At 52.7% G+C, this 26881-nt stretch overlaps 3 protein-coding genes across 3 annotated transcripts; 1 reads left to right on the top strand and 2 right to left on the bottom strand.

The window, feature by feature from the left end:
• Window positions 1-302: 302 nt before the first annotated feature.
• Window positions 303-12844, bottom strand: CKM354_000439800 (uncharacterized protein; the record flags this gene model as incomplete). Its single annotated transcript, XM_044799634.1, has 7 exons — window positions 303-3199; window positions 3261-5261; window positions 5310-6007; window positions 6062-11849; window positions 11915-12007; window positions 12068-12151; window positions 12217-12844. The coding sequence occupies 7 exons, from the start codon at window positions 12842-12844 to the stop codon at window positions 303-305; spliced, it is 12189 nt and encodes a 4062-aa protein (XP_044655569.1).
• A 535-nt stretch (window positions 12845-13379) lies between these two features.
• On the top strand, window positions 13380-17644 carry CKM354_000439700 (uncharacterized protein; the record flags this gene model as incomplete). The annotated part of the gene is made up of 3 exons (XM_044799633.1): window positions 13380-13805; window positions 13855-14657; window positions 14716-17644. 3 exons carry the CDS (start codon window positions 13380-13382, stop codon window positions 17642-17644), a joined length of 4158 nt encoding a protein of 1385 aa, XP_044655568.1.
• A 284-nt stretch (window positions 17645-17928) lies between these two features.
• Window positions 17929-20403, bottom strand: CKM354_000439600 (uncharacterized protein; the record flags this gene model as incomplete). Its single annotated transcript, XM_044799632.1, has 1 exon — window positions 17929-20403. The coding sequence occupies one exon, from the start codon at window positions 20401-20403 to the stop codon at window positions 17929-17931; it is 2475 nt and encodes an 824-aa protein (XP_044655567.1).
• Window positions 20404-26881: the final 6478 nt, after the last annotated feature.

Genomic DNA, 26881 nt, shown 5'->3' with positions numbered 1-26881 from the left:
CCCTCGAGAACAGGTGATCTTCAGATTCCAATCATTCATCAACAGAGAACAATTGAACCATGATCCAGAAGCTCTCGAAACATTCGTTGTACATTGTTGGTATCTTGTAATATACAAGCCAATGAATAAGTCGGCGCCCAGCAAAACCAGTCTGCATAAGGGCCTCGCACCAATGAAAATGTCCAAGATTGGTCTATAACGGCATGGAACCGGTAGTGTCTATCAATTGACAGAAATGAAAATGCCAATGCGTGGCGTTATCTCGTTCCCTGGTTCTGTAACACCCAGAGTCCATTCCTCGATCATCTCCTCAATTCCAAGGTCGTCGCATCCTCCTCCATCGTTATCCTTACATCCATAACGGCGATGTGCCAGGCAAACCCAGCAGCCTTGGCTTTGCCGACCCATTCGTGCGGCGGACACAGTTCGAAGGCTGATCTGTCTTTTTCTTGACTCGCGATATATTCCTCGATCACCTTCATGCTTAGCGTATGCTGGCACGAATGATGATGGACAAGATCAGCTCGATGATCCAGTCCTGAACCAGCAGTATCGTTGATAACCATCGAAACAATGTCACTGACAAGCTGCTCAGACCGAATGATGTCGAACTTTCCGCTCCAGCCTGACCAGTTGGGAAGTGTCTTGATACTGTCTGCCGTGGCAAGAAAGTCTGACAGTAGCTCGCTGGAAGCATCTGCAGAGCCATGGTTCGGCGTGACGCGGTGAATGGACATTGGCAATCGAAATCGATCCACTGCGTTGGTGATGTATCGCTCACTCGCCCACTTCGATGCGATGTATCCTGAAGTGCCATCAACTGGAGGTTGCCTTGCAGGTACGGAGAGCGTCGATCGCTTGTCATTTTCGGTGGCAAGATCGAGTACGCCTGAGCTCGAGATGAAATGTGCAGGAACGTGATCGGCAGCCGAGAGTCTGATGACTTCCCTAGTGGAGTGGAAATTGGGGCCTTTGAGAATGTGGTAACTATCCCAGAAGCTTCTGCTGGCACCGAGATGAAAGATCCGATCAACTGTCTGGCTAAGCCGCTGAAAAGAGTCGTCCGAAAGGCCAAGGTTAGGTTCGGCGAGGTCACCAAGGTGCGTGATGATTTTGGTAGAGTTGAAACCAAACTCTCGAAACTTGCCAGGGCTTCGAACTGCAAGGCAGTGTATGGAGTGCACCCTTGGGTGCTCGATCAGCTGCTTCAAGAAGAAGCGGCCAAGGTATCCTGTCGCGCCCGTAATGGCAATTGTCAGACCCTGGTTGGTCGTCGGAGGGCGAGCAGTGGAGCAGGAGGCGATGTCAACCAGTGAGCTTTCGAGGGCTGTCTCTGCGTCCCAATCAATGTCCGACAGAGAGCTTGCTGCAGCCACCACGGCGGCCATTGAGCGCAGATCGGTATTCCGGAGGAGCTCCGCAACAGACAGCGAGATGTGGAGCTCTTTGCGGATCAAATGCTGGACCTTGATCAGGCTGAAAGAGCTCCCGCCGCATTGAAAGAAGTCCGAGTCTGGGCGAATGGTGTTCAAGGCTGCAATTTCGGTTGGCAGTACCTTTTCCCAAACCCTCTTCAAGGTGGATTCTGTCTCGGATAGCTCATATCCTTCGTTCGAAGCCCCATCATTCAGTTTCTGCAAAGGCACTTGTGCGATGGCTTTCCTGTCCAGTTTGCCGTGTTTGGTCAACGGAACTTTAGCAATCTCCAGGAACACTCCAGGGACCATATATCTAGGCAGAGGCAACTTGCCGCCCAATGAACGAAGCGTCTGTTGTCTGCTAGCCTTTGGAAAGTGATCATCGAATTCGACGTGAGCAACCGGAACGCCGTCTCGGACGCTGCAGACAGCGTGAACTACCGCACTCTTGCTCGCTTCGAGGATGGCGTGCTCTACGCTGCTGAGCTCGATGCGGACACCATTCACCTTGACTTGACTATCACCAGCGATGCGGCCTTTGAAAAGGAAGGTGCCGTCATCCCGCATGCATCCTTTGTCGCCGGTACGATACAGTTTCGACCATTTCTCGTTGAAAAGACCCGGCGCTGTGATTCTGTCTGGGATGAACTTCTCTGCCGTCAGCTCTGAGAGGTTCAGGTATCCCTCAGCAACACCTGCTCCTGCAATGACAAGCTCACCGTCCACGCCAGCTGGCAGAAGTTGCATCTTGCTATCGACAACATAGATGGCGTAGTTGGGAATAGGTCGGCCGATTGAGATCGAGGTCGCAGCGTCGGATGAGCTGTAGTCCACGACACACGACGTGGCCCCGATCGAGGCCTCGGCGGGGCCATAAAGATTGATGACTTTCAATTCAGGAAGCGCGCATGTTCGGAAGGAGTCTAGCAGAGTATGCGTAAGTTTCTCACCCCCCGAGATGGCGAACTTCCACGAATGAGCCCTCTGGAGAGAGTCAAACCCGTGCGCCATCCACGCGTTGTACTCCGATGGCGTCGCGATGGTAGAGGTAATGCCTTCATCGGCAATCACATTGGCAATCTGTGCGGGATCAGCACGCTGATCGCTGGAGGCGACCAACACAGCGCCGCCTGCAAAGAGGGCCATCATGACTTGTCCTAGCCCGAGATCGAAGCTGAAAGCGCTCTGCTGAAGCATGTACTCGCGCTGCATTCCATTGCTTTGAGCATGCATGATGCTGGCGTGAAGTAGCGAGAAGTGAGTGAGTCTGATGCCTTTCGGCTTGCCGGTGGAGCCGCTGGTGTACAATACCGTGGACGTACGATCGCTTTTCGCCAGAACAGCCACTGACTTTGATGGCTGCAATGGAAGACTGCCAACTTCGAGTGCACAAATAAGGCCGAACGAAATCTTCTCGGCGTCTTTGGTGCTCGCACCGAGCGTGAGGATCAGCGCGGGCTGACAGTCGTTGATGATGGATCGCAGTCGCTCAGCCGATTCGCGAGTGTCGAGAGGGACGTAGATTGCACCGACCTTCCAGATGGCAAGCAGAGAGCATATCCAGTATGCGGTCGGCTTCTGGTAGATACCAATGAGTGCGCCCTCGCCGACGCCCTTAAGCTGCATGGCCAGGCAGATCGAGTCAATGACGAGTCCCATCTGGTGATAGGTCATGGAGAGGCCGGACGCATCTTTCAAAGCCATATCGTTGGCGTAAAGTGTACGATGTTCTTCAATGAGGTGGGGCAAGGTATTGATGTTGTCGTATGGGCGGAGCTCCCCTAGATTGTTCATCAGTAAGTGCTCTCTGATCTCAAAGCGGTTCAAGCTCTCCGATCGTACCTTGGGCCAGCTCTCTAGCCTTTTCGATGGTGGCAGGATCAAAGAGTGCAGTTGTGGACATATCAATTTTGCCCAGCGAGAAATCAGATTCCAAGGCGAAAGTTTTGACGAGATGAAGGTAGCTCTTCAGGATGCTCTGAGTCGCCTTATGCGAGTACAAACATTTCTGCGCGTTCATGATGATTTTGATCTCCTCATTCCCAACAGTAGTAATGTCGAGAACCAAGTCGTGAGGAGTGCGACCTGCGGCATGTCGGCCGGAGGGCTTTGCATTCAACACTCCAGGGTCGGCGTTGATTTGACGGAAGTCGATGAATGCCTGGAAAAGCGGGTTGTATGTATCCGATCTGACGGTCTTCATCTCATTTAATAGGAGAGTAAAGGGGACTCTCGAATGAGACAATGCACTGAGGGTAGTGGTGCGAGCTTGCTTGAGGGCGTCGCCAAGCCTTTCACCTGCTGCGCCTCGCTCGAAGACCAGAGGTAGCAAATTGAGAAGATATCCTACAGTGCGGTGCGTCCGACTGTCACTCCGTCCAGCATCTGCCATGCCAATACACACAGTATCGGCGTCGACAAACCTGAAGAGCAAAATCTTGAAGATCACCAGGAAGTATGTGAAGACTGATACCTTGTGCCGTTTACAGAGATTCCTGATGCTGTTCGCAGTTTTGGCGTCGAGAGTAACTTCATCCGACTCTTCGAACTCATATTTCTCTGGGCTTGGGCGGAAGTCGACATGGGCCATCGGCAGTAGCGGCAATGGTTCCAGTGCATTCTTCAACTGATTTTTCCAGTAGCTGAGGTCTTCAGACAGTAAGCCTGACTCGACTTGGCGTCGTTGTTCCAGAGCCCATTCCGAGAATTTGTAGCCGACGTTGGGAAGCGTCTGGCCGGCATACAGCGCGTTCATCTCGTTTAGCAGTAAGTTGAAACTGAAGCCATCGATTGCGATGTGTTGGAAACCGAACAGCAAGTAGTGCATCCTCTGGTTCAACGACAAGAGGATGGCGGATGCAACTTCACCACGCTCAATGTCCCAAGTGCGATTCAGCAATGCTTGAGATTCGTCGTCTGCTTCTGCTGCGCCGTGGATGTTCCGCACAGACAGGTCAAACTTCGATTCGGGCAGGATGCCGACTTTGGCCTCAGTCCCGTCGTCTCGATCCTCCGACAAGTAAAAACAAGCGCGGAGGGCTTCATGGCGTTGGCCCAACGTTTTGATGACTTGTTTCAGGCGAGGAATGTCGAGCTCGCTGTTAACTTCAAGACGGAATTGGATGTTTGAAGTATGTGGATCACTCATGGTCTGCTGTGTATACCAAAATTGAGCACAGCCGTAGGGCATTTCGAAGGTGTTGACAAACCTGGGCATTTCCGGAACAGCAGTAGCAACGACTTTCTGCTTGTTGTGGTCCATGGCAGCAACCCTCAAGGATTCAGAACTTGCAAACGAACTCAGTTCTGTGGCTGGTGTCGAGACCATGCTGGCTTGGCCGAGTATGTGATCCGGCAGCGACGAAACCGAGTCGGTCAAATATTCGGATCCGGTACTAGAGGAAGGACTGGTTGTCGATTGTGCTGTGTCTGATCGCACAGGCTCTGGTCGTACGGAGAGCGATGGAGCTGGGTTCGGCGGCTCATGTTTCGAAGGCACAGGCTCGTGAGACATGGGTTCGGAAGGCGCAGAGGACGGCACCTTTGCCTTGACTGGAGCCTTGGCTGCACTGGATGCTTTTGTATCAGTCGGGGCACCGCCAAGGTTCGGTGTAAGTGTCTTGTCGAGCTTGCTTGCAACGTCAGCGATGAGACTGCCAATAGACGAGCCACCAAGCAAAGACAAGATCTGGACTTCGACGCCAAGCTCTTTGGTAAACCAAGTTCTCAAATCGACGGCGACGAGAGAATCGGTGCCCAGCTCGACAAGACCGCTCTCGGGCGAGATGGAGTTCTCTTCAGCAGGCATGTTGAGCTTTTGATAAAGCATCGCGATGAATGCACCTGCGAGGGTCAGCAGTGGTTCACGAGAAGGGTGGGAACAGAACGTACTGAGGAGGACGTGATAGACACCATCATCCGCGGTCTGCTCTGCCAATTGCGCTTTGATAGAGAGTGAATCACTGGAAGCTTTTGCACCGCCGTTGCCACCTTCAGACAGGATATATCGACTGAACTTCGAGTTTTGTAACCATGCAGGAGCGGCAGGATCCTTCGGGTGGAACGAGGTAAGCCCATTGGACACTTCGAACTGCACACATGCTGAATTCGGGCTGGCATCGGCAGCTTCGGCGAAGAATTGATGAAAGTCCCACTCAGAGACACCGCCGTAACCCATGTTCTCGAGGCGTTCATGGATCTTCTTGTCAGTACGCGTGATATACCCGATACCAAAGATACCAGCGAGATTAATGACGCTGCCAGCGAGGCCACGCTTGCGTCGGGATTCCGCCATCGCCACCATGAAGCAGTTGCTGGCGGCGTAAGGAGACTGGCCGATATTGCCTGTAACGCACGTCAATGACGAGAACATAATGAAGAAGTCCAGTTTTGTGTCGGAGAAAATCTCGTCCAAGAGAATGGTTCCCTCCACCTTGGGACGTATCACCGAGTTGAAGGTGTCATACGGCATGTTCGCCAGCAGACCGTCGGTAAGTACCATAGCACCATTGCAAACTCCGGCGACAGGAGGCATGGATTTCTTGATCTGTTTATAGGCTCCCAACAGTGAGCGTGGGTTCGTGACGTCCCTATCAGTGATTAGTAGTGAATCCAAGTCGAGGGTAGGAGATTGCAGCACTCACATGGCAAAGGACTGCACGGTTGCACCAAGATCACGCATGGCGGACAGCCACTTCGGATCGATGTTGGGGTTGCGGCTCGTGAGGGCAATATACTTCGCGCCTCGGTCGATCATCCACTGGGACAGAGACAGGCCCAGCTCGCCAGTCATACCGACGAGAAGGTAGGTGACATCGCCCTTGAACTTGGTGTATTGCTCTGGTGGATATACCAGGGCGTGGACCTTCTCCGAGCACATCCAGTCTACAACGACCTCGGTGGTGCTTGCTGGAGCTCGGTCGGAGAGAGCATCCAATCCTACCATCTCTGTAGGCTCCATATCGCCGGACAGCTGTGCAACGGCGCGGGACAAAGACTGCATGAGTGCCGCACTCACGGATGCATCAGCCTGGATTGCGGGCTCACTCTCTTGGACCCAAATTGCATCTCGAGTGTCCAACTTGCACTTGCCACTCAGCTGTGCTCGAAGGCGTTGAGACATAGAGGTAGGCGTCGATGACTCAGTCAGATCCAAGAAGACAGCCGCGGTTGCGGGAAGAATCTTCTGGATGGCACGAGCTGGTGTGCTGGCGGGTATAAGCCTGATCAACGGGTCACGAAGATGGCTGGATGTCATGATCAGTGAAACTCGTCTCTCCTTGGCTCGACGAGCGAGAGCGTCTGCCAACGAGAGAGTAGGCTCATGTACAACGAGTTCTCCACGACCGCGAGACAAGTCCAACACCGCCTCGGCCATGAGCTCCAACTCGACAAGCTTCAACAGTTGTGCTTCTTGCTCTGCAGGAACATTGCAAGGTGTCAGCGACGATACTGGAACAGATATCTTGGAGCGTAGATTGGGCGTCAAGACCAGGACTTTGGTGCCCATAACGTCGCCCAGAGCAAGATAGAAGAAGCCTTCGTTCCGGATTCTGCATGCGCGCAACAGCGACTTCGAGATCAAAATCTCCGCGACGTTCTGGCCGTGGCTGAGGGTACTGCGTCTTCTGTTCCGTCCGAGACTGCTGCTTGGCCTGTCGCGTCCGGGGCTGCTTTCAGGTCGGTTCAGACTGAAAGTGCTGGCGATCCTGGTGTGGCTCGGAGTACTGCTGCTGCACTGCGGCGGTATGAACTCTCTCAGGTCCCAGGAGTGACCGAGAACAAGCTCTACCGTGCGCTCTGAGGGGTCGACGGGACTCTTGACCACTCGGCGCGATGAGTTGTAGCGATCATCCAGCCGTGCTGATGAACCGTAGCGAGCGATGAGAGTCTGCCCGTTCTCATCGACATAGATCTCCCGCTCAAATGACCACAGAGCATCGTACGGCTTGGCGAAGGACGACCACTGATTCGTGAAATGCAGCCGTAGCAGTGTCTCGGTGATGTATCGAGCCTCTGGCTGGACTGCAATATCGTAATCAATGATTTGGAACCTCGAGTCCGAGCGCTCGTGAAGAAGACAGCGGGCAATGCCATGCATCATGTTGCTGTACGGCTTCCCTCCGCGTGCTCCGTGCGTAATCCAGAGCACATTCTGCACTGTCGCTGTCAGCCGCTGGAGCGCTTCATACTTCTGTGTGGTGAAGGGGCTGAACACAGGCTCATCCAGCTCTGTCAGAGAGACGACCACAGTGTCGTTATGGAGGACCATGTCCAGTAAGTCTTCGATCTTGGTAGCTGTGCGGATGGAGGCAGCAAATGGCTGTAGAAGGCTAGTCACATCGTCAAACACATCGATAGATGCAAGCTTCCCGCCACCAACGATCACGAGATCGTCAATCATAGTACGCTTCTGAGTCGCATAAAGCGGCTGCCTGATGAGGCTGATCTGCGCATCGACAGCCTGAGTCAGCATAACGGAGTAGGGAGTCATGTAGTCGCGTGGTCCAACAGAAGTTTCTACGCCCGAAAATCCAGTAGACCTGAACAATTCATTCCAGCGCTCCTCGGTGACGGTTGGGCCGTACTGGCGTCCATCATCGCGGCCAGCCCACCAGTCTGCGATACCGCAGAGCATGAATCCAGTGCGGAGCCAGTCGGTGGCCGTGACTTCTAACACAATCAAACAGCCGCCGGGTTTGAGCAGAGCACGAGTGTTCTTGAGCGTCGTCTCCAGAGAATGTGTGGCATGCAGGACGTTCGACGCGATGATCACATCGTAGCCGTGCTCGGAAAAGCCCTGTTCGGCAACGTTGCTTTCAATGTTCAATTTCTGAAAGTTGAATTTTTCCTCGAGGTGCTTGAATATTTCTTGGGCATCTGGGAAGAAAGCCGTCGAGATATCCGTGTAGGTGTAGCTGCCAAAGCCGCTCTCGATTTGTCGGATGGTAGCCTGAGTCGCACTACCTGTCCCGGCTCCGATTTCGAGAATGTTCATTTGCGGATACCGGAAGCTTAACTGCTTTACCAGACCACCGAGATACGTATTGTACTCCGCAGTCCCAATTGCCTCTTTGTAGAGCCATTCGAGAATGTTGTGGTTCCTGTACTCCTCCAACATGGAAATCTCGCCTCGAACAAATGGAAGCAGTCTCTCGCCTACGAAGATGAGTTTGTCGAAGTCCGGCAGAATGGTCAGCCACTCGTCCATATGCGGCTTCAGGCTCTCGAAAGTATCTTCACACCACTCTGGTTTGAGATGAGGATGAAGGCCACGGGAAGTGGAATCGACCAAATGAGCAGCCCAATTCAAGATTGAAATGCGGTGCTCGTCGCATGCTGAACGCTGCTCGGGGGTAGTCGCATCAAAAGCTTGCTTCAGGTAGAAGAACATGCAGCGTTCGGGGAAGGTTCCCTGCAGCGCTCTTGGGTCCGCTGAAGCTCGAGTGGCTTCGACGCGGCGGACATCTGGTTCGGCATGACTGAATTGCATCTCGGCGAACATTGGTCGGTCTGAGGCTGCTGTAGGTGTTGAAATGGGCGATACGTGAAGGCCTTCGACCTGTAAAATGCCGTGACCGTTTGCATCGTATAGATCGATGTCGGATACAATATCGTTGGGAGTCGACCCAGTGTTGATGACTGCATTGAACGGCAGTTCGACGTTGATGCTACCGCCGGCCTGCCCAGCGTGGGGATTGAAGGAAATTCTGTCAATGTGTGTTGGAATGTGGAGAGTCCACAGACGCCCGTCGCCTGGAGCACCAAGAGCTGCGAAGGACGCTTGGAAAGCGATATCAAACGGTGCTGGGTGCAGCATCATCTCCGTTCTGTAATTTGTTGCACCGGCGGACACAATCGTGCCGGAACAAGCATTGGCCATTCTCTGCAGCTGAACGATGCCTTTGAACATCTCATCGTAGTTGTAGCCGATGCGAGCGAGATCTTTGTAGAATTCCTCAGTCTCGACGTTACGCAGACCAGGCGTCGTTTCTGGCTTTTCGGGCAGCACATATTTACCTGCATCGCCCATGTGCAAAACAAGCTTGCCACTGGCAATGGAGGAAAATGCCCCCGATTCTGCATTGAGACAGGCGTTCAGGGTGAAGGAGGCAGTAGTGGTGACAGACCCTTCCTTGATATCTGCAAGAGTAAACAGAGTCTCTACACTGGCATCCTCAGAGGGGAAGCTCAATGCGCGGGAGATGGTGAAGTCGGTAATTTCGATGAGGCTAATGCGGTTCTTCTCCACGAGCGAAAGAGCAGACTCAAGAGCAAGAACAGCGAATCCAGATCCGGGGAAGAGGATCTGGCCTTGAATCTTGTGGCCGGCGAGCCAGGGCATCTCAGCAGGCTTGATGTAGTTTCTCCACCGCATTTCTCCCTTTCCCTCGTCGCTGGTACGGACGCCAAGTAAGGCATGTGGAGGTTCCTTGCGCAGCCGTTGAGTCTTGGACATTCGCGACTCGTACCAGTGAGCGCGGCTGTGGTCCCAAGTGTAGGAGGGTAGTCCTTTGAGCAAGGGCAGATTCTCTGGGATCTGAGGCTGGCACATTCGAGTAAAGGCGGTCATGTCCACAGTGGATGGGCCAAGGTGAGCCCAAATTTGACCAAGGGCATTGGCAAAAGACTCAACATCATTCTTGCCACGACTCAAGACGCCAGTATATGGAATGTCTTGTCCCAGAGTATCCTGAATGGTCTGACCGGCCGGGCCTTTCAGCGCGGGATGTGGTCCAACCTCAATGATCAGGTTCGGAGTTGGGCCATTGTCCAGAGCTTCGGAAAGTGCTTGGGCAAAGAAGACAGGCTGGACCATATTATCGCGCCAATAGGTCGAGGTAACATCAGAGCAGCCAGCGTCCATGCGGCGACCAGGCACGACAGAGGAATACCAGCTGCATGCGCCTGACGGCTCCTGAAGTTTGATTTTGCAGGCTTCGAGTGCAGCCACATATGGCACGCTGCATGGCTGCATGTGGTGGGAGTGATATGCGGTGTCTACCTTGAGCTGCCTTGCAAACTTGCCTTCGTCTTGGAAAATTTCCATTGCGAGCTCGGCCGTTTTCAGGTCACCAGAAAGGGTGACACTCGCATTTGCGTTGCAAGCCGCGACCTGCAACTTGCCACGGAGACGTCGAAGCTGGCAAAGATCGGTTGCATCTTCGAAAGAGGTGCCGGCTGCTAGCATTCCGCCCTTGGCACCATCAGAGCCCTGAGCGAGATGAGCATACAAGCCTCGGTAGTAAGCAATGCGAATGGCATCAGTGGCAGAGATCAGCCCGGCAGCATAGGCGGCTCCAATCTCGCCACTGGAATGACCAACGACCGCATCGAAAGTAATGCCCGCTGCCCGCAAGAGGTCGACAAGAAGGACTTGCAAGGCTGTGCAGAGCGGTTGAGACATCAGTCCTTCGCCGATGCGCGACTCCGGCGCCAGGGCCATGATCTCACGCTCTAGCGACCACCTTGGACGATCGGCGGAAGGGAGCTGAGCCAGCGAGGACTCCAAGTTGCGGATGATGTGCTTTGCGGTGGGCGATGTTAGTATCAGTCCGCGTCCCATACCTGCCCATTGAGCCCCTTGGCCAGTAAAGATTCCGACAATGCGACGAGCCTTTGCGTTGGAAGAGCGGATCGCCAAAGGCTGATTCTGGGCGGATTTCTCATCGAGAGCCCGCTGCATGTTGTCTGCCAGAGACTGTGCAGCGATTCCTGAGAAGGCGATGCGGTAAGGAAATACAGAGCGGCGTGCAAGAGTCAGTGCTGCCGAAGTGAGGTCGAGGTCGGGATGTTCAGCCAGATAGGCTTGGTGAGACTTCACACTGGCCACCAGCGATTTTTCTGAAGTGGCGGAGAGCACGAATGGGATGGAGAGAGACTGTGTCGTGCTCGGAGAGTGCTTCTGAGTGGGTCGATATTCCTCGATAATGGCATGAGCATTCGTGCCTCCAAAACCGAAGCTGTTGACTGAAGCCCGGCGAACAGCAGCATGCCCCATTTGCGGCCATTCGGTGAGCTCGGTGGGAATTTTCAGATGATCGTAGAATGGTTTAATAGAGGGATTGAGGGTCTTGAACCAGAGATTGGGCGGAATCTCGCCATGTTGAACAGCGAGACTGGCTTTCAGAAGCCCAGCAATGCCAGCAGTGCCCTCCGTGTGGCCAATGACCGTTTTCACGGAGCCGACGAAGAGGGGGTCATTGGCGTCTCTGGGAGATGAAGTCTGCCCGAAGAAAGCCTCATGAATAGCACCAGCCTCTCGAGGATCACCGGCCTGAGTTCCTGTCCCGTGGGCTTCAAAGTACTGGCATCGATCGGTGGCTTTCTGCGGATCCAAGCCTGCTTTGGCATATGTCTGTCGAATCAAGGCGGCCTGCGCCTGTGAGCTCGGCATGGTAATGCCAGAGGTTCTGCCATCTTGATTGACGCCTGGGCGGCGATTAGCGATACTCAATGCATTATTGACGTCTTTCGACAATCAAATATCAGCTTACCGGTCTCGCGGATGATACACTCGATATCGTCGTCATCAGCAATTGCGTCGGACAGTCGTTTGAGAACAACACAGGCAACGCCTTCTCCACGAGCTGCAATAGACTCTCGTTAGCCGGCCAATTATATTCATCTCATCTCGGCAGCGCACGTACCATAGCCGTCCGCGTCTTCCGACCACATCCGAGACTTGCCGGTGGGCGACAACATGTTCAGATTCGACTCTGCGATCAACATCTCTATCATCCACATCATCAGTATGCCGTCTGAGAAAGACTTCCTGCGCCATCATCACCGCACTCACTGGGTCCGAAGATCAAGTTAGAGCCTGCAGCGACGGCGAGGCTGGACTCTCCAGAGCGAAGGACTTGCACGGCCTGGTGCACGCCCACCAAGCTGGATGAACACGCCGTATCGATGGTCATCGATGGACCCGTCCAGTCGAAAAAGTACGAAACACGGTTGGACAGAATAGATCTCGCAGTACCAGTTGCGGCATATTTCGGGATGGACTCGCCATCGTTGTAGACGACATCGCTGTAGTCGTCGCACATGACACCGACGTACACTGCAGTGGAAGATCCTTGGAGGTTCTCCATCGCAAGACCAGCAGATTCGATGCCCTCGTAGACGGTCTCCAGGAGGACGCGCTGTTGTGGATCGATTGAGTCCGCCTCGTTGCCGGAAATGCTGAAGAATTGGGCATCGAAACCCTTGCAGTCCTGATCCAAGAGGTAGGCGTCCAACACGTTGCTGGCTCCATGGTAGTGACCATTTTCGTTGTGCCAATTCTCAGCTCGAAACCGATCGATGCGCCGAGAGACGTCCTTCGGCTCCTTGAGCAGACTCCAGAGCTTGGAGGGGCTGGTACTGCCACCCGCGAACTTGCAGGCGCTTCCGATCACCGCGATGGGCTCATTAATATAAGACATTGCTGCGTTGATGGTAAGGACTGTGTTGAAGTGTTGCTCCGAGTTGAGTGGGTATGTTACATGAAGGGTATCAAAACGATGCAGTAGCGACAGAGCAATGATCGTGGTCAATCGCAGGCTTGGAGATGGGCAGACACCAGTGCAGGGCTTGTGCTCTGCTTTTACTGAAGCACATTAGTTTTGGCACACGAAATCGCCACGCGCGCGTTGGCCCGTTCTCAAGACAATCCCATACAAGGACAAGTGGCGACACGAGCCCATCTCCTTCCATTACCTGTTTTGAGGCTCGTAACAAATGGTGGGATTGGAGTCGAGATTGCGGAAATTCGCTTGGCGGCAAATATCAGCAACATTGCCCGATTCGGAAGGATGCTGACAGCTCAAAGCGGAAGGTCACCTGAATTCAACGACCACGTGGTTTCGACAGGGATCAACTGCTTGTTTGAAGCCATGCTGGAATGATCGACAATTAAACAGTGGCTTTCACGGGCACGTCGATTGTGATATGGAAGGCAGTGTCGATCCATTTCGCACAATGAGGACAACCAAACTCTCTGGCGCCAAGCTTGATGCTAAATTATCGGCATCGTGCGCGACAGCCCTGCCTCTGTTCAACACCGCAACACCGTTCCATCAAGAAGACACCACTACCAGCTCGCCGGCGGAGCGTTATATCTTTCTGAGCACTCTTCAGCTAGTGCAGGATGACCCCGAGATGATTTTGAAGCGTTTCGCTGTCTTCGTCGCAGACGTTACGGATTCGAACGATGTTGCATTCAGCGTCCATTTGACCACAGGACAAGCCGCTGTGCGGGTGCGCTTTGGAGATGGTGAAGGAGTTCGCTCTGTTGAGCAGGCGACGCTTTCCTACGAAGGACGCAACAAAGTTTTGGATTTTGGTATCAGTATCGAGCATGAAGACGAGCAGAGTGCCATAAACATGGAAACCAGGGCTGCGACGGTTGGTTTTGCGTGCAAATTTGTTTTGCAACACCGCTGATAGCATGCAGGACAAGTTCTCGGTAGCCATATGTACAGACAACTCGAGCGATTCGGCACAGATCTGCGTCGCTTGCACCAAAGCCACCGTGCCTCCTGCAGCTGCCAAACAACTCCATCATCTGGTCTTGGGATATCTGAGATGTGGTGAGGCAGACACGGAACACAGCGACTCCGCGGCCGATCTGTCGATTTTCAACTTTCCACCGGTCTCTGAGCCGCTACGGCTGCCTTGGGATGCGGCTGTCGATACACAGGTCCCCAGCCTGCTGCACACCGCTTTTGAACGGAGAGCATTAGAGGTATTCGATCGACATGCCATTGATCACCTGCATCGGTCATCAACGGGCCATGTCCGAACGATCGTCACATATGGCGATGCTCTGGCACGAGTCGTAGACATCTATGCATCTATCAGGACTGTCTTGGCTACTCTGGACTGGAACCCGGTCCGAGGCGCTCAACGCGTGATACCAATCTTCATGGCACCCTGTCCGGAGCTTTACCTCACGATACTAGCAATATTGAAAAGCGGCAACGCTTTTTGCCCTTTGCCGATCGATGCGCCTCGGCAGAGGTTGATAGATATTCTGGAAGATATTAACTCGCCGGTAGTCATAGGAGTGGGTGCTGATCCTTTTGCTTCCCCCACCTCTACGACTCACACCAGCTCATCAGAGAATAAGTCTCTCGACCGACTGTGGCTGGACGTGTCAGATCTTACTGCGTGGCCTGGGAGCTGGAACAAGAGCAGTGTCACTCGAGACGTCACGCTGCAGCCGGACGACCTGGCGTATGTTTACTACACTAGTGGGTAAGTGATCACCTTCACCACGTATTACCAAGCGTATTTTAGGCTGACCGCTCTGTAGATCAACGGGCAAACCAAAAGGCGTCCAGATCTCTCACTTGGCTGCTACGTGTGCCATCAGTGCCAATGCTGCCGCAATGCCGGGGTTGAGCGCCATGCAGCCACTCCGCTGGTTTCAGATGGCGGTACCGACCTTTGACGCCTTCATCCTCGACGTCTTTTTCACATTCAGTGCCGGAGGTACACTATGTGTAGCGGACCGAGATATGCTGCTCACTGATGTAGAAGGTGCCATAAATGCTCTGGAAGCCAATGTCACCCACACTGTTCCGAGTTTGGCAATGATGATGAGAAAAGAGCGTATGCCGACCCTCAAGACCATGATCTGCATCGGAGAACAGCTTAACAGCAAGGTGATCGATTCTTTCGCTACTAATTGCAGTGATGCATCAGAAGGACTGGTCAATATCTATGGGCCTACTGAAGCTACTATCAATGTCACGGCGCAGATATTCAAACCGGACCACCGTGGCAGCATTATTGGAGAAGTCCTACAAACTTGCTCAGTAGTCATACTGGACGACCGGACACTCCAGCCAGTGCCACTGGGTGTACCAGGCCACCTCGCCATCGGTGGACCTCAGCTGAGTCATGGCTACCTCAATCGGCCGGAAGAGAATGCAAAGTCTTTCGTTGACAGCCCGCAGTTCGGAAGGCTGTATTTGACCGGCGACAAAGCGCGTGCCGTGTGGAACGTGGAAGGCCGGCCAGTCATTGAGTGCATGGGTCGCATCAACGATGGTCAAGTGAAGCTCAATGGGCGTAGAGTCGAGCTCGGCGAAATTGATGCTGTGCTCATGAAGAGTGGTGCTCTCACAGAATGTGCCACATTGGTGCTCCACGAAAAGGGCACTGTCGTCCTGCATACTTGTGCAGTGGCCAAGCCTGGAGGTGCACAGTCTGAGGCAGAAGATGTGTGTCGAAAAACAGCCGCGGAGCATCTGCCTCGATGGATGAGTCCAGCTCGGTATTTCTTCTTTCCATCTCTCGCTAGGAACGTCAGTGGCAAGGTCGATCGGAAGGCATTGACATCTGCTATAAAAGAGCTGTCCCAGACCCAACCACGAGATGAGCCGTTCATCAAACGTCCACTACCACGATACGATTCAGGATACGGCAGTATTCACAAGACCAACAACACGATCGCCGACGCCGAGCTGCCCTCCATCTTGTGCGCTATATTGAAAGAGAACTTGGGTTGCGAGATTAGCAAAACTAGTTCGCTCTTTTCGGTTGGGTTCGACAGTCTGCAAGGAATCAAACTTCTGCAGCAAGCCAGAGATTTTGGCGTTCACGAACTTACGATTTCGGACTTGCTCAAGGGCCCTACCCCAGCACAGCTTGCGAATCTGATCGTTAGTCGTCGTCGCAAGAATGATCTTGAGGCCATCCATGAAGAGAAGCACGGTGGCTTCACTGCCTACGCAAGCCCTCAGCTCGATGCTCTGCTGAGTGGCTTCGATGAGCGATGCAGAGCCAAGTGCTCTAAGAAGATCGAGATTCCTCCTCACGAGATCGACGCCGTCTTCCCGACTACTTATATGCAAACGAGAATGATTGCAACTTTTCAGGTCGCAGCAGATGCGAATTGCCCTTCTGCCGCCAAGCCATGGATCGAACATTTCATCTTCGAATGTCCTCCGAGTCTGGATACGCATCGCTTCCAAGCGGCAGTATGCACAGTTCTATCTCGGCATGATTGCTTCAGATCAGCCTTTGTCCGCATTGACGACCCGGTCTCGCCTTTCGCACAGGTCATTCTGTCAAAGGATAGCCCGGCAGCCACGCTGGCATTTTCCAATGTCTACTGCGCGGAGAACATGATGGAGGCACAGATTTCCAATGCACAGCGAGCCGCGGACGACTACATTCGCCTGGACAGGCCACCTATCGCTGTCGCCTTCATCAGATCTGCACAGGCTAACCGGACTGTCTTGGTGCTTTCCATGTTCCATGGCATCTATGACGGGGCATCTCTGAAGCTGCTACGTGAGGAGATCATGGCTGAATATCAGTACAATCCTGCTCCAGCTCGCACTTCTGTCGAGACTGCGGTGAGATTGCATTTTGGAGCTGACCGGAAAAAGACTATGATGTTTTGGGGACCCAAACTGGCGGCTCGGCCGTACTTTGCACTTGCTGGTGTGCCAAATGCTCCAAGGGCTGAAGCTGCCCCGACTTCTCCTGCTACTGGATCGGCAATGGACGTGGTCTCGAGACTGTGCACTGTCCGCTACGGAGACCTTCTCGTGAGATCGCGTGCGAACATGCAAACGACTCCTCTGTCAGTCGTTCAAGCCGCGTGGGCATTAGTCTTGATAGAATGCCAGCAGACCATGTACACCAAACGGGCCGCCGCAGAGGATTGTCAGCCGGGTTCGTACGATGTGACTTTCGGCAGCACCGTCCACGGCCGCAACGATGAGGCTTCTCAGATCTGCATGGGAGCGAATATCACGACGATTCCTGTCTGTATGGCCGGCATGACAGGAAAAGAGACGAATCGCAATGTTTGTCGCATCCTTGCGGTCGAGCACGCTGAAGCACTTGGACATCTGCAGCTTCCTTGCCCATCTCTTGAATTTGCGCTAGCGCTACCTCGATTCGATACTACATTGATCTTTCAGACGTTCGGCGAGGGAGCTCCTGATGACAAGAATGTAGTCGATTTTCCTGGATTCGAGGAGGGCGATGATTGGAAGCCAGCATACAGAGCATCTGATTTCCGCATTCCGATCACCATCGAAATCTTGCCTGCGAAGAATGGTGCGATGAAGGTTATGTGCACTTTTACAAACGATGCTCCGGCGTATTCTTGGCTTGACCAGGCTGCAGCGATAATTCTGCTGGACATGTTGGATACCAATCTCTCGTGGCTGCTTGATCACCCGGAAACGACGTTTGATTATCGAGACCATGGGACGGCGTGACATGTTGAGTTTTGAACTTGATTGCGAGGACATGCATCTTTCTACGAGCTTTCTACGCTGTTGTTCAAACTTTTTGCCACGCGAAGACTTGATGCTGTTAAACGTGGTTGAAAACTTGGTTTTCCTCTTTTTATCTACTTCAAAGCGCATTTTGCGGATTGTGTTGTGATTGGGAGAGCAATGGCGCACATCTTTCACAAGTATTGAATTTCATGGACGCTACTTTCCATAGGACAGGCGGCAATCAAGTATGAGCGAAAGCACATTTTAAGGAGTACCTACAATTACAGCACAATCTGCAGAGTCTTCGCAACACTTGGAACACCTCTCTCGTTCATCGCAAAAAGATAGTAGAATCCGGGAATGAGGATGCCGGAATCCGAGGGCAGAGTTACTGTATGCGTAGCGTTGTTCCTCTGCACATTGTTCAAAGGAATGCGTCGCTGATCGCTGTTGACCGAGTGCGTGGCAGATCCCATACGGACGAGAGCCAGCGTGTGCTGGGTCGGGTAGTTCATGTTCACAGTGATGGTACTGCCCGCTTTGGCGACACGGCCGTTCTGAATGGGACTGTTGACGGAAGATATGACGGGACGCTCTGCCAGACTCATGTCGTCGTTGAAGAGGTACGGAGGCGAGAAGATCTCTCCATCCTGGTGATCGATGGCTCGATTGCAGCCGGAGTCGTCTTGGCCGGGGGCGAGGTTACCGCACATGCCGCCACCGCCAGTGAAGATTCTGCCGTCGGAAAGGAGGAGTGAGATGGCGTGGTAGTTACGTGGGACTTTGGCTGGTGCAAGACGGCGGAATGTCTTGGAGGGTGGGTCGAACAGTTCTGGAGCGAAGATGGAGTCATCGTCTTGGAACACGCGTGAGACTCGCTGTCCGCCAGTGATGATCAGTTGACCATTGGGCAGGACGACAATGTTGGCAAAGCCGCGAGGATCTAGAGTGTCGGGCAGACGTTCCACTGTTGCGTTGGCGAAAGGTTTGCCGATGGTAATCAAGTGAGCTCTTCCAGTTGCAGGACTGGCAGTGTAGCTTTGACTGCCTCCGGCGGAGAAAATCTTGCCAGCGATGGCATCGTACATGACGTGGATGCCGCACATGGCGTCTGCTTGAGGGTCGCGGATTCCAGCACCTTGGATTGAACCAGATCCTCGAGTATCGATCCAGTTCATGGCCATGCTGGGTCCAGCGTGAAACACTGTGCCATCGCTCCACGGGAATAGCCAGGCATGATTGTCGGTGCGCCAGTCTCCCTCCCAGTCATTGGATGTCAAGATGTTGTCTGTTTTGGCACCAGGCAGCAATGTCCAGGAGTTTGAGCTTGGCTCGTAGACTTCTCCAACCTTGTTTGCACGCGGACCAGTGAAGGCACCGCCGATGGTGAAGACCTTTCCGTTGGAGAGAGTGGTCGATGTCTGATATCCACGTCCCATGTTCATGTCTGCAGCACGAGAAAAGCTGCCATCCTTTGGGTTGTAAATGGACGCCACTTCAGCATTGCTTCCACCTGAGACGAGGATTCGTCCATCCTGCATGGAGCTCACTCCAGGGCAGAACATGTCGTGGCCGGTGTTGGAGACGGTGCGAGCTGATGTTGTTCCATTCTTGAAGTTATACTCAGCGAATTGTGTATAGCCATTTGGGGGTGTCCACAGGCTGAACTTGTTTGAAGACCATGCTGACCATACCATCATGCGGTTAGACTCTGGGAACTCGGGCACGATGTATCCTGCCACTGGGATGATGGGAAGCTTGAAGACACTGCCCCAGCTGCCAGGGTTATTTCCCACGCCAGAGTATTTTGGCAGAGGACCCATGGGGACGGACGACGCTGTGGGATCTTGACCAGGTTGAGCAAGCTTGATACGATCGAGATTGTTTGACTGAATGATCTGAGGATTTGCGGGGTTACCCTTCATGTAGCAGATCTTGCCAGGTCGGTCGTAGGAAGCAATGGCACAGCCTGTTGTCTGGGCGCATCTCTTTGCGCAGTCGTCAGAGGTGGCGACGTTGCCGACGTTGTAGATGTTTGGTGAGTAGTAGTCGTAGCCGGGGCAGATTACTGCTGTGTTGCCTTGGCCGACGACAACGCCTCGTCCATTGCTCGGGCAGCTTGATGTGTCGATTGTGGATTCTGTCTTGAGAAGTCGGACGGTGGCGAGATTGGCTGTTTGGAACCAGATGGGCGAGGTGGGACTGCCTTTGAGATAGCAAGTCTTGCTTCCGGCGTTGTAAGAGGCAATGGAGCAGCCAGAAGTGGTCCCGCATCGTGCGGCGCAGGCGTCGACGCTGGCGATGTTGGAAATGGTGTTGATGTTTGGAGAGTAGTAGTCGGTGGCATTGCAGACGGCCAGCACTTTTCCATTCGAGTTGACAGTTCGCTCCATGGTAGGGCATTTGTCGACATTGACTGTGCGAATAGCAGCGAGGTTGTTGTCTGCGAACCAGGTGGGAGATGTCGGGCTACCTTTGAGGTAGCATGTTTTGATGCCTGCATTGTACGAGGCTTTGCTGCAGCCGGGATACTTGGCGCACTGATCTGCGCATGCGTCCACGCTGGCGATGTTGGAAAGAGTGTTGACGTTGGGTGAATAGTAATCTGTAGCGGAGCAAATGTTCAGCATCTGCCCATTAATTGGGCCAATTTCTCGGTCGGCAGTAGGGCATTTTTGCAGGCCCTGGACTTGACATGAAATGGACGGAATGAGTGTGAGAAGGGCAAGAAGAGAAGAAAAAATGAAGGACGACATGGTGGCCGGTGGAGAGACCGTGGAAGAGTGAATAGCGTGGCCTGACTGGGGTATTATAGTTGTACAGCATAGTAGAACCTTCTCCTGTACTAGAGTGAGTAAGGTTACGATGTAGTTTCGGTCTCGAGCGACGAGTGAGCTTGGCGTCTTGCTGCAACCAGTTAGCAGAGTCTGCTTACGCCTATAAGCCACAAATTTGGATGAAGAAACCTCTTGACCGAGCTTAACAGACTGGCGTGAAGGACGAGTTGTGCAAAAGTCCGTGCTGGTGCATAATTTGGATGGAAATGACACCGCAGCCACAAAAGTTTAGTATGAATAGATCTGTCTTGCCTGAATGGGAAGGCTAGATGTGGCACTAGCTGCTTCGGGTGATGCGAGAAGCCAAATGCGGTACCGGGCGAAGTGTACTTGCGCCATCGGTTGATCGAGTCATGCCGGCTTCGTGTCTTGGGTGGTATCGATGAGACTGCCGACTGATCGAGGTGCTAGATGCCGAACAGGTAGTCGTCCATGTGGCGCGATGAGGATGCTTCGAGATCTCGGTTACATCGTGAGGGTTGGTTGGCTTCGGCTGTGATAACTGTCCTCAATGGAGAGTGCTCGGCTTCGTGCTACTTAGCTGATGATGAGATCGTGCCCATATGTGCAGATGAGCCAGAGAATAATGTCATGCTATGTGGCATCGCGTGGAGATCAAATGTCGCACGTCGATCTTGGTCAGTTTTGGTCAGCTCGGGCCGGCCAGAATGGAGTGGCAAAGGACCAATCTCGACGAAACTCCGCTGCCATTGCTGTGGCGCTGCAGTGATTAAAGATTCGCCACGGGAGACTGTTCAAGTGAGGTTTGTCGAAGGCGTCTTCTTTCGTGAAGGAAGTCGGTAGAGCGAGAAGAAGTTGGGGAACAGCTGGCAGCGGCATGATCGATCGGCAAAGAATTTTAAGGCACTCCTCGCAGTTGCTGCCTTGTCCAGTCATAAGTCGCATTGTTCTCCCGCTCGTGAAGCATTGACATTGCCAATATCGAAAAGTTCCCTGCCACAGATTGTTGTACTGAGTTGCCACAAACTCCCAGGAAGACTACCACCAACAGAGCCCGGGACTGCTCGGAAGCCGTCGGTGTCTCATTGCAAATGATGGCGAGCCGCCATAGCGCTGCTGTCGGTATTGCGCGAGAGTCGGATAGAATTCTTACGCTAACAGCTGGCCGTCTTCGAGGTGATGCTCGAATGGTTGATGTTCGGGATGATGGCGGTAGGACTTGAGAGCTTTGGACTTTCGAAGTATTGAACTCTCGAGTTAATAGGACGACCTACCGATATACTAGTGCGCAGATATTTAGAAACATTATCGCTGTGGTCTGCTTGTCCTCGCGCCTTTGCCATTGTCAGTCAATGTCTCAACTCCACGAACCTCAGCTCAAGCTCCCGGATCCGAGTTCCATTGCAACGACTTGTCACCTTGAACAGAGGTTCGCCACTCTGATATTTACAATTCTCTCAGCTCTATGCGCTCATTGTGCTGCCATTGATATTTTTACTTTGCTAGGCGCTATTAATAGTTCGAAACGCTAGAGAGGAGGCCAAGTGTGGGAAATTCACTGCGCCCTTTGCACATGAGCTCTGCGATTGCTCACTGTAGGCACTCAACAGCTCGGTCAACACCTGTGCCGCTCCCTAAGCATTGTCGTTGCATCTATCGAGTGTCAGGACTGCTGTCTAATAGAAGACCCTTGGAAAGGAGAAAGTCTGAAGGACGGGAATGGGAAACGCGCAAGAGGACATTATAAAACGCTTAGGCGAGCGCTGTTTGCGATTACGAGTGTTCTCGTAATTCGTGATGACAAGTGGAAATTTCAAGGACACGTTGCCGCAATATTGCACTGCTTCAGCTTTGTTGCCGTTGCATGATTGCGGGAAATCCTCCACGCTGGCTTAGGAAGCACCAACATCGCAGCTTTCGATTTCATCTCCTGTCAGCCATGACGAGCCTCGAGTTGACGTTGGAAATATACGAAATGCCGGTCGACTCCATGTCAGCGACTATGGTGAGGTGCAATTCTCGGGATTACGTGGTATTCAGGCGAGCCATCGTGTCCGTAACAATCGATAATCTCTGTGTCCGCGTTCAAACATCTCGCCACTGCATAATGCTTGATCTCCACGTCGCGCTATTCCGATAGCATGATATCGCCTGAGATCACTCGACACACAGGACTTAACTAATACAACTTAGCTACTTGTGCGAGTATGGGTCAAAATCGGCTCCATTTGCCCCCTGTTCTCTTTGAGTTTTGAGAAAAGATCACGTCTCGCATTTCGACAGCTGACTACCGTGTCTGCAGGCACTGAGGTGGAGCTCTCCAAGCTCCACTTGTCGCGGCGGAACTGTGCATGCAGACATTCTTGGTGGAAAGTTGCGAGCTACACTGGGAATTTCGATGTCATGTCCTCGTGCGGCATGCAGAAGTCTGCTAACAGATGAATGCACTCCTGGAAAGAGTGAAAATAGCGTCGCCATTTTTACACTGCATACATTAAGAGGCCACGCAGCGACGTTGCAGAAACCCATTTTTAACGAGCGGATTCTTCGTTTGTGCATTGAGATCGACATTATAACCAACACCATCTGTCGTGCTCTGGCTAGCGAATGAATGCCTTGCCGATCGACCATAAACATACTGCTCGTTACCGTGACCGTGACCCTATACAGGCGTTGCCGACCTGTGCACTAGTCAGTACGCATCACAAGAAGGACTGGAGGTTACGATTGTCTCGTTTGCGTACCTGAATCGCTCTACACGGCTTCTCGCATCCCTCACTCGCCAGGACATGGCGCTGATGCCCCTTCACTGTACAACCTGTTTGTCCAAGCTCCAGAGTACCCGGCTGCCATAATTTTCTGGTCCGTACAACTTTCCGCAATGCCTTCCGAGTCTGCGACCCAGACATCGGTCAGTCCGAGAGAGCACACACAGTCGCCTTCCCAAAAGTCCTTTGGCGGGCATTTCTGTTCGCACTTTTTCTGATTGATGACATAGTCGTGGCTTACGAACACTTTCGTGTAGTCGCCCCAGTTGCAACTAGTATCGGCAGTATATGTGCCAGTCTTGTCCGATACTTCTTGGCAATATTGCTTGCATATCGATTGAAGCGCAAATTTGGTCGGCGCGAAGAATTGTCGAAGAATAGCTGACAGATTCATGCTGGCACACAGGTCGTCGTCATTGTCATTTGGGCGGTGGGATCCAGCTTTTGACTTCATATGCGGATGTCGCAAGGCATCGCTTTGTAGAGCTGCAGCCGCGCTAGACAGTCCGATAGTGGTCATGAATAGGACTGACCGGAACAACATTTTGGTGCTTGATCGAAGGTAGGGATCACTGGAGTAGTAGAGTGTCGCTGTGAGAGGAGACAATATCAACGAGGCCACAGCTTACTATATTTCGAAATCTGAGTTGTTTATGTCCGAATGCTACGTATCTCGAAGTTTGAGTTGTGTGTGTTCGAATGCTCCGTGCCCTAACCCAGAGCTTACGAAGTTAGCTGGGCTGTGCCCTAATCCAGAACGACAAAAGTTAGGCTATCTTTATTCGCATGACACGAGGGCTGCCAAGTCTACTATTAGTGCTGTAGCTTGCAATGCAGCACGTCGTCTGTTGGGCATAGCCGCTTGCTTGATCGTAGCTGTGAGTCGGACTCTGCACATCCTCTCTTACGCTAGTAGTACCTATATTGGATACAGTCAAGTCGGAACGAGGGTCTTACATTTTCCCGTGTTCTCCGCGTCCTTTGAATAGTGCATGCGAGGCCACTTGGTCCAGGCTCGTCTCTCAAATCACTCATACTAAGTGCTAGTGCCAACTTGCATTTACGCAAATACGCATCGATCCGCGTATGTCCGCTCGCATAGAATGTACGAGTTTAGCATAAGGTAAGTACGTACTCGAACAGAGCCCTAGGGCTGATTGCTACGAACAAATGCGTGCGGAGGCCTTCAGTTTAGATAAGTGTAGAAAAGACTGCAGTACCGAAATCGACGACAGATATGCCTGAAGCTACCAGTCATGTCTCTCGCAAACGTTGCCTATCGCAGGCTGTACACGACGATCGATCGACAGGTGCTGGCTTCACTGGTGGTGATGTGATATCGGAGAGAGGACGCGATTTATTCCATTGTGCAAAATGAATCGGAAGGGTGTTAATCGGTACACATCCAAATGGCTCAATGGAGCCCGTTCAACTTGGGCCTGTTATATCCTCGCGCGACTTTGTCTTCAGAATGCATCTATGCGCTATTCAAGCACTTTCCGGGCATTTAACAACGGATTGGCAACGATAGTCGGTATTGAGTGTCGAGAGAGCGAGTGTGGCTGTTGATCCTCTACAGAATTGAGCCCGATGCGCTGTAGCTACGACGAAAATCTCAACATACGATCGCCTCATTATACATGTCATCTTTCGGGCCATCGAGATAATCGGCCGCGACTTGAGCGGCAGCCTCTTCTTCGAAAGCCAAGTCAATAAGATCGAGAGTGTCACTGGGACGGTTCGCGCGGCAACACTCACGTAAGGCTGTGCCATTGGAGTGGGAAACTCGAAGCGTTGCCAGCTGCTCTTTTGGTCTGTGTTCTGCCTCGAGGTGCCCGTGCTGCACAATTGTATGCTGAGCGGGAGCAGCCCAAATCCTCCCTCGAGGATAATTTAGGGCAGGCTCGGATTGCACTTTCCTTTTGCGTAGCTGTCTTGACTGGGCAGATGTGGAGCGATAGTGCCGGAGAGTGTCTCCCTAGGAGTGCTGCTTGCCCTGTGCGCTTGCTGGCTTCACTAAAGTTGCTGCATTGAATGCTTGTGCAGTTGGTCGGAAGTTCTGGTCCTTCCGTGTAACCAAGGCTGCTTTGCAAGCTAGACTCTTCTAAAGGTAGCTTTTATCGACGCTTGCGCATCGAACGAGGGTTTCGAAGAGTGTGTCTTCTAAGACACAGATTGGCACTGTATCCCTCTTCGAGCTTGCTGCTGCATTATATGGCTACATGTCGGGCGTGGACGCCAGAGGTCGTCTACTTACGATGGTTATGTGAGCTTCGTTCGCGCCTGCTTCTTCCTCTAAGGTTGCCGATATATATGCTTGGAGGATAAAGGGGGTTGCCGAAGCCAATGGCTCTGGAATAAATATTGAATATTCAGACCTGCTTTTTCCCTCGAGATTGCTGCATTGGACGCTTGCATACCGAGCGTAGACGCCGCAGAACGTCTCTGGCCAAGAAATATGTGAGCTTCGAGGGTGCTTCTCCCTCCAAGCTGGCTTGAATGCATCCTTGCACATCGAGCAAGCCTGCCAGAGCATATGCGTCCGGATTCAAACTTGGACTTTCAGGCGTGCTTCGCCTTCAGGATGACTGCATTGAGTGACGACTAAGAGCAGCAGTATGTGTTTCTCCGCAGACGGTCGTCCACTTCCAGGCCTTCTTCTTTGTTCAAGGTGGCGCAGTTGTTTGTTCGTGTATCCAGAAGATATGCAAGAGCGTGTTTCCGAGAGACACCGCCCGCGCTCGAAGCATACCTGCAAGTTGGCCGTTTTGCTTGCGTAACTTGAGAGTGAGAACGCTTGGGGTGGGACAAGGAGTTGATCAGGTTATGATTTTGCGGTGCCGCCTCTCAGGTCGTTTGTCAGTGGAGCTTCAGACTTTCATCTAGTGCGCTGGGGCATTGTGAGAAGCAGGGGAATAATTCTCTAAACCTTGGTCAAATGCAGAGTCGGCGATGAGACTATCAAGTCCAATGGGTACCTCATCGGAACATGAAAGGGAATACGTGATAAACACTCGATGACTTGCACGGCCAAGCGCCGTATACAGAGGCTTCTCTGGAGGGTATCAGTGCCTGAATGTCTTGATGAATAGGGAGGCTGCCTTCGATGTTACTTGAGAACAATCCATCCCGTCCTCGTCAAACTTGCAGATCATTGCAGGTGTCAGGAGGGTTTCAGTACTTACGGAATGGGCCTCAGAGGACTCGGCGATAACAGAACGACGTGACATTTTGAAACTGGAGTACTTCGTGATCATGCTCGCAGTAGACCGGATGTACAGTAGTACGGTGGTCCCACAGTATCGCTCAGATGCAATCACAATTCGTTGCGGGCCTTCTGTAGCAGTCTATTGCGCATGCATATGGAGCACTGCCAGCTGGAATGACCGAGCCATCGGGATCTTGGAGTCTCAGTCCCGAGGAGTTGATATTCCTCGTCAAGGTGAAATACGTCGTGCAAACCTTGCCGTTCTGCTCTCGCGACCGAGAAGGTTGTGTCGATTTCCAATGCTGAGATAGTTGAGACACAAGTTCGTTCGATTGCTCTATTCTCTGTACTGGATGTCAAGACGCCTTGGGTATGGGGTGGCGGTCTCAGGGCTGCTTCTCTCGCCCGCTTTTGCTTCCAGTTCCCTCCTGTGAAGCTTGCATATCGAAGCAGATGGTGA

This window comes from Cercospora kikuchii, assembly GCF_019650295.1.
Source record: "Cercospora kikuchii DNA, contig_00003, whole genome shotgun sequence".
Classification (NCBI taxonomy): Eukaryota; Fungi; Ascomycota; class Dothideomycetes; order Mycosphaerellales; family Mycosphaerellaceae; genus Cercospora; species Cercospora kikuchii.
The sequence above is the reverse complement of the archived record's forward strand: the minus strand, read 5'-3'. Positions and strand labels throughout refer to the sequence as shown.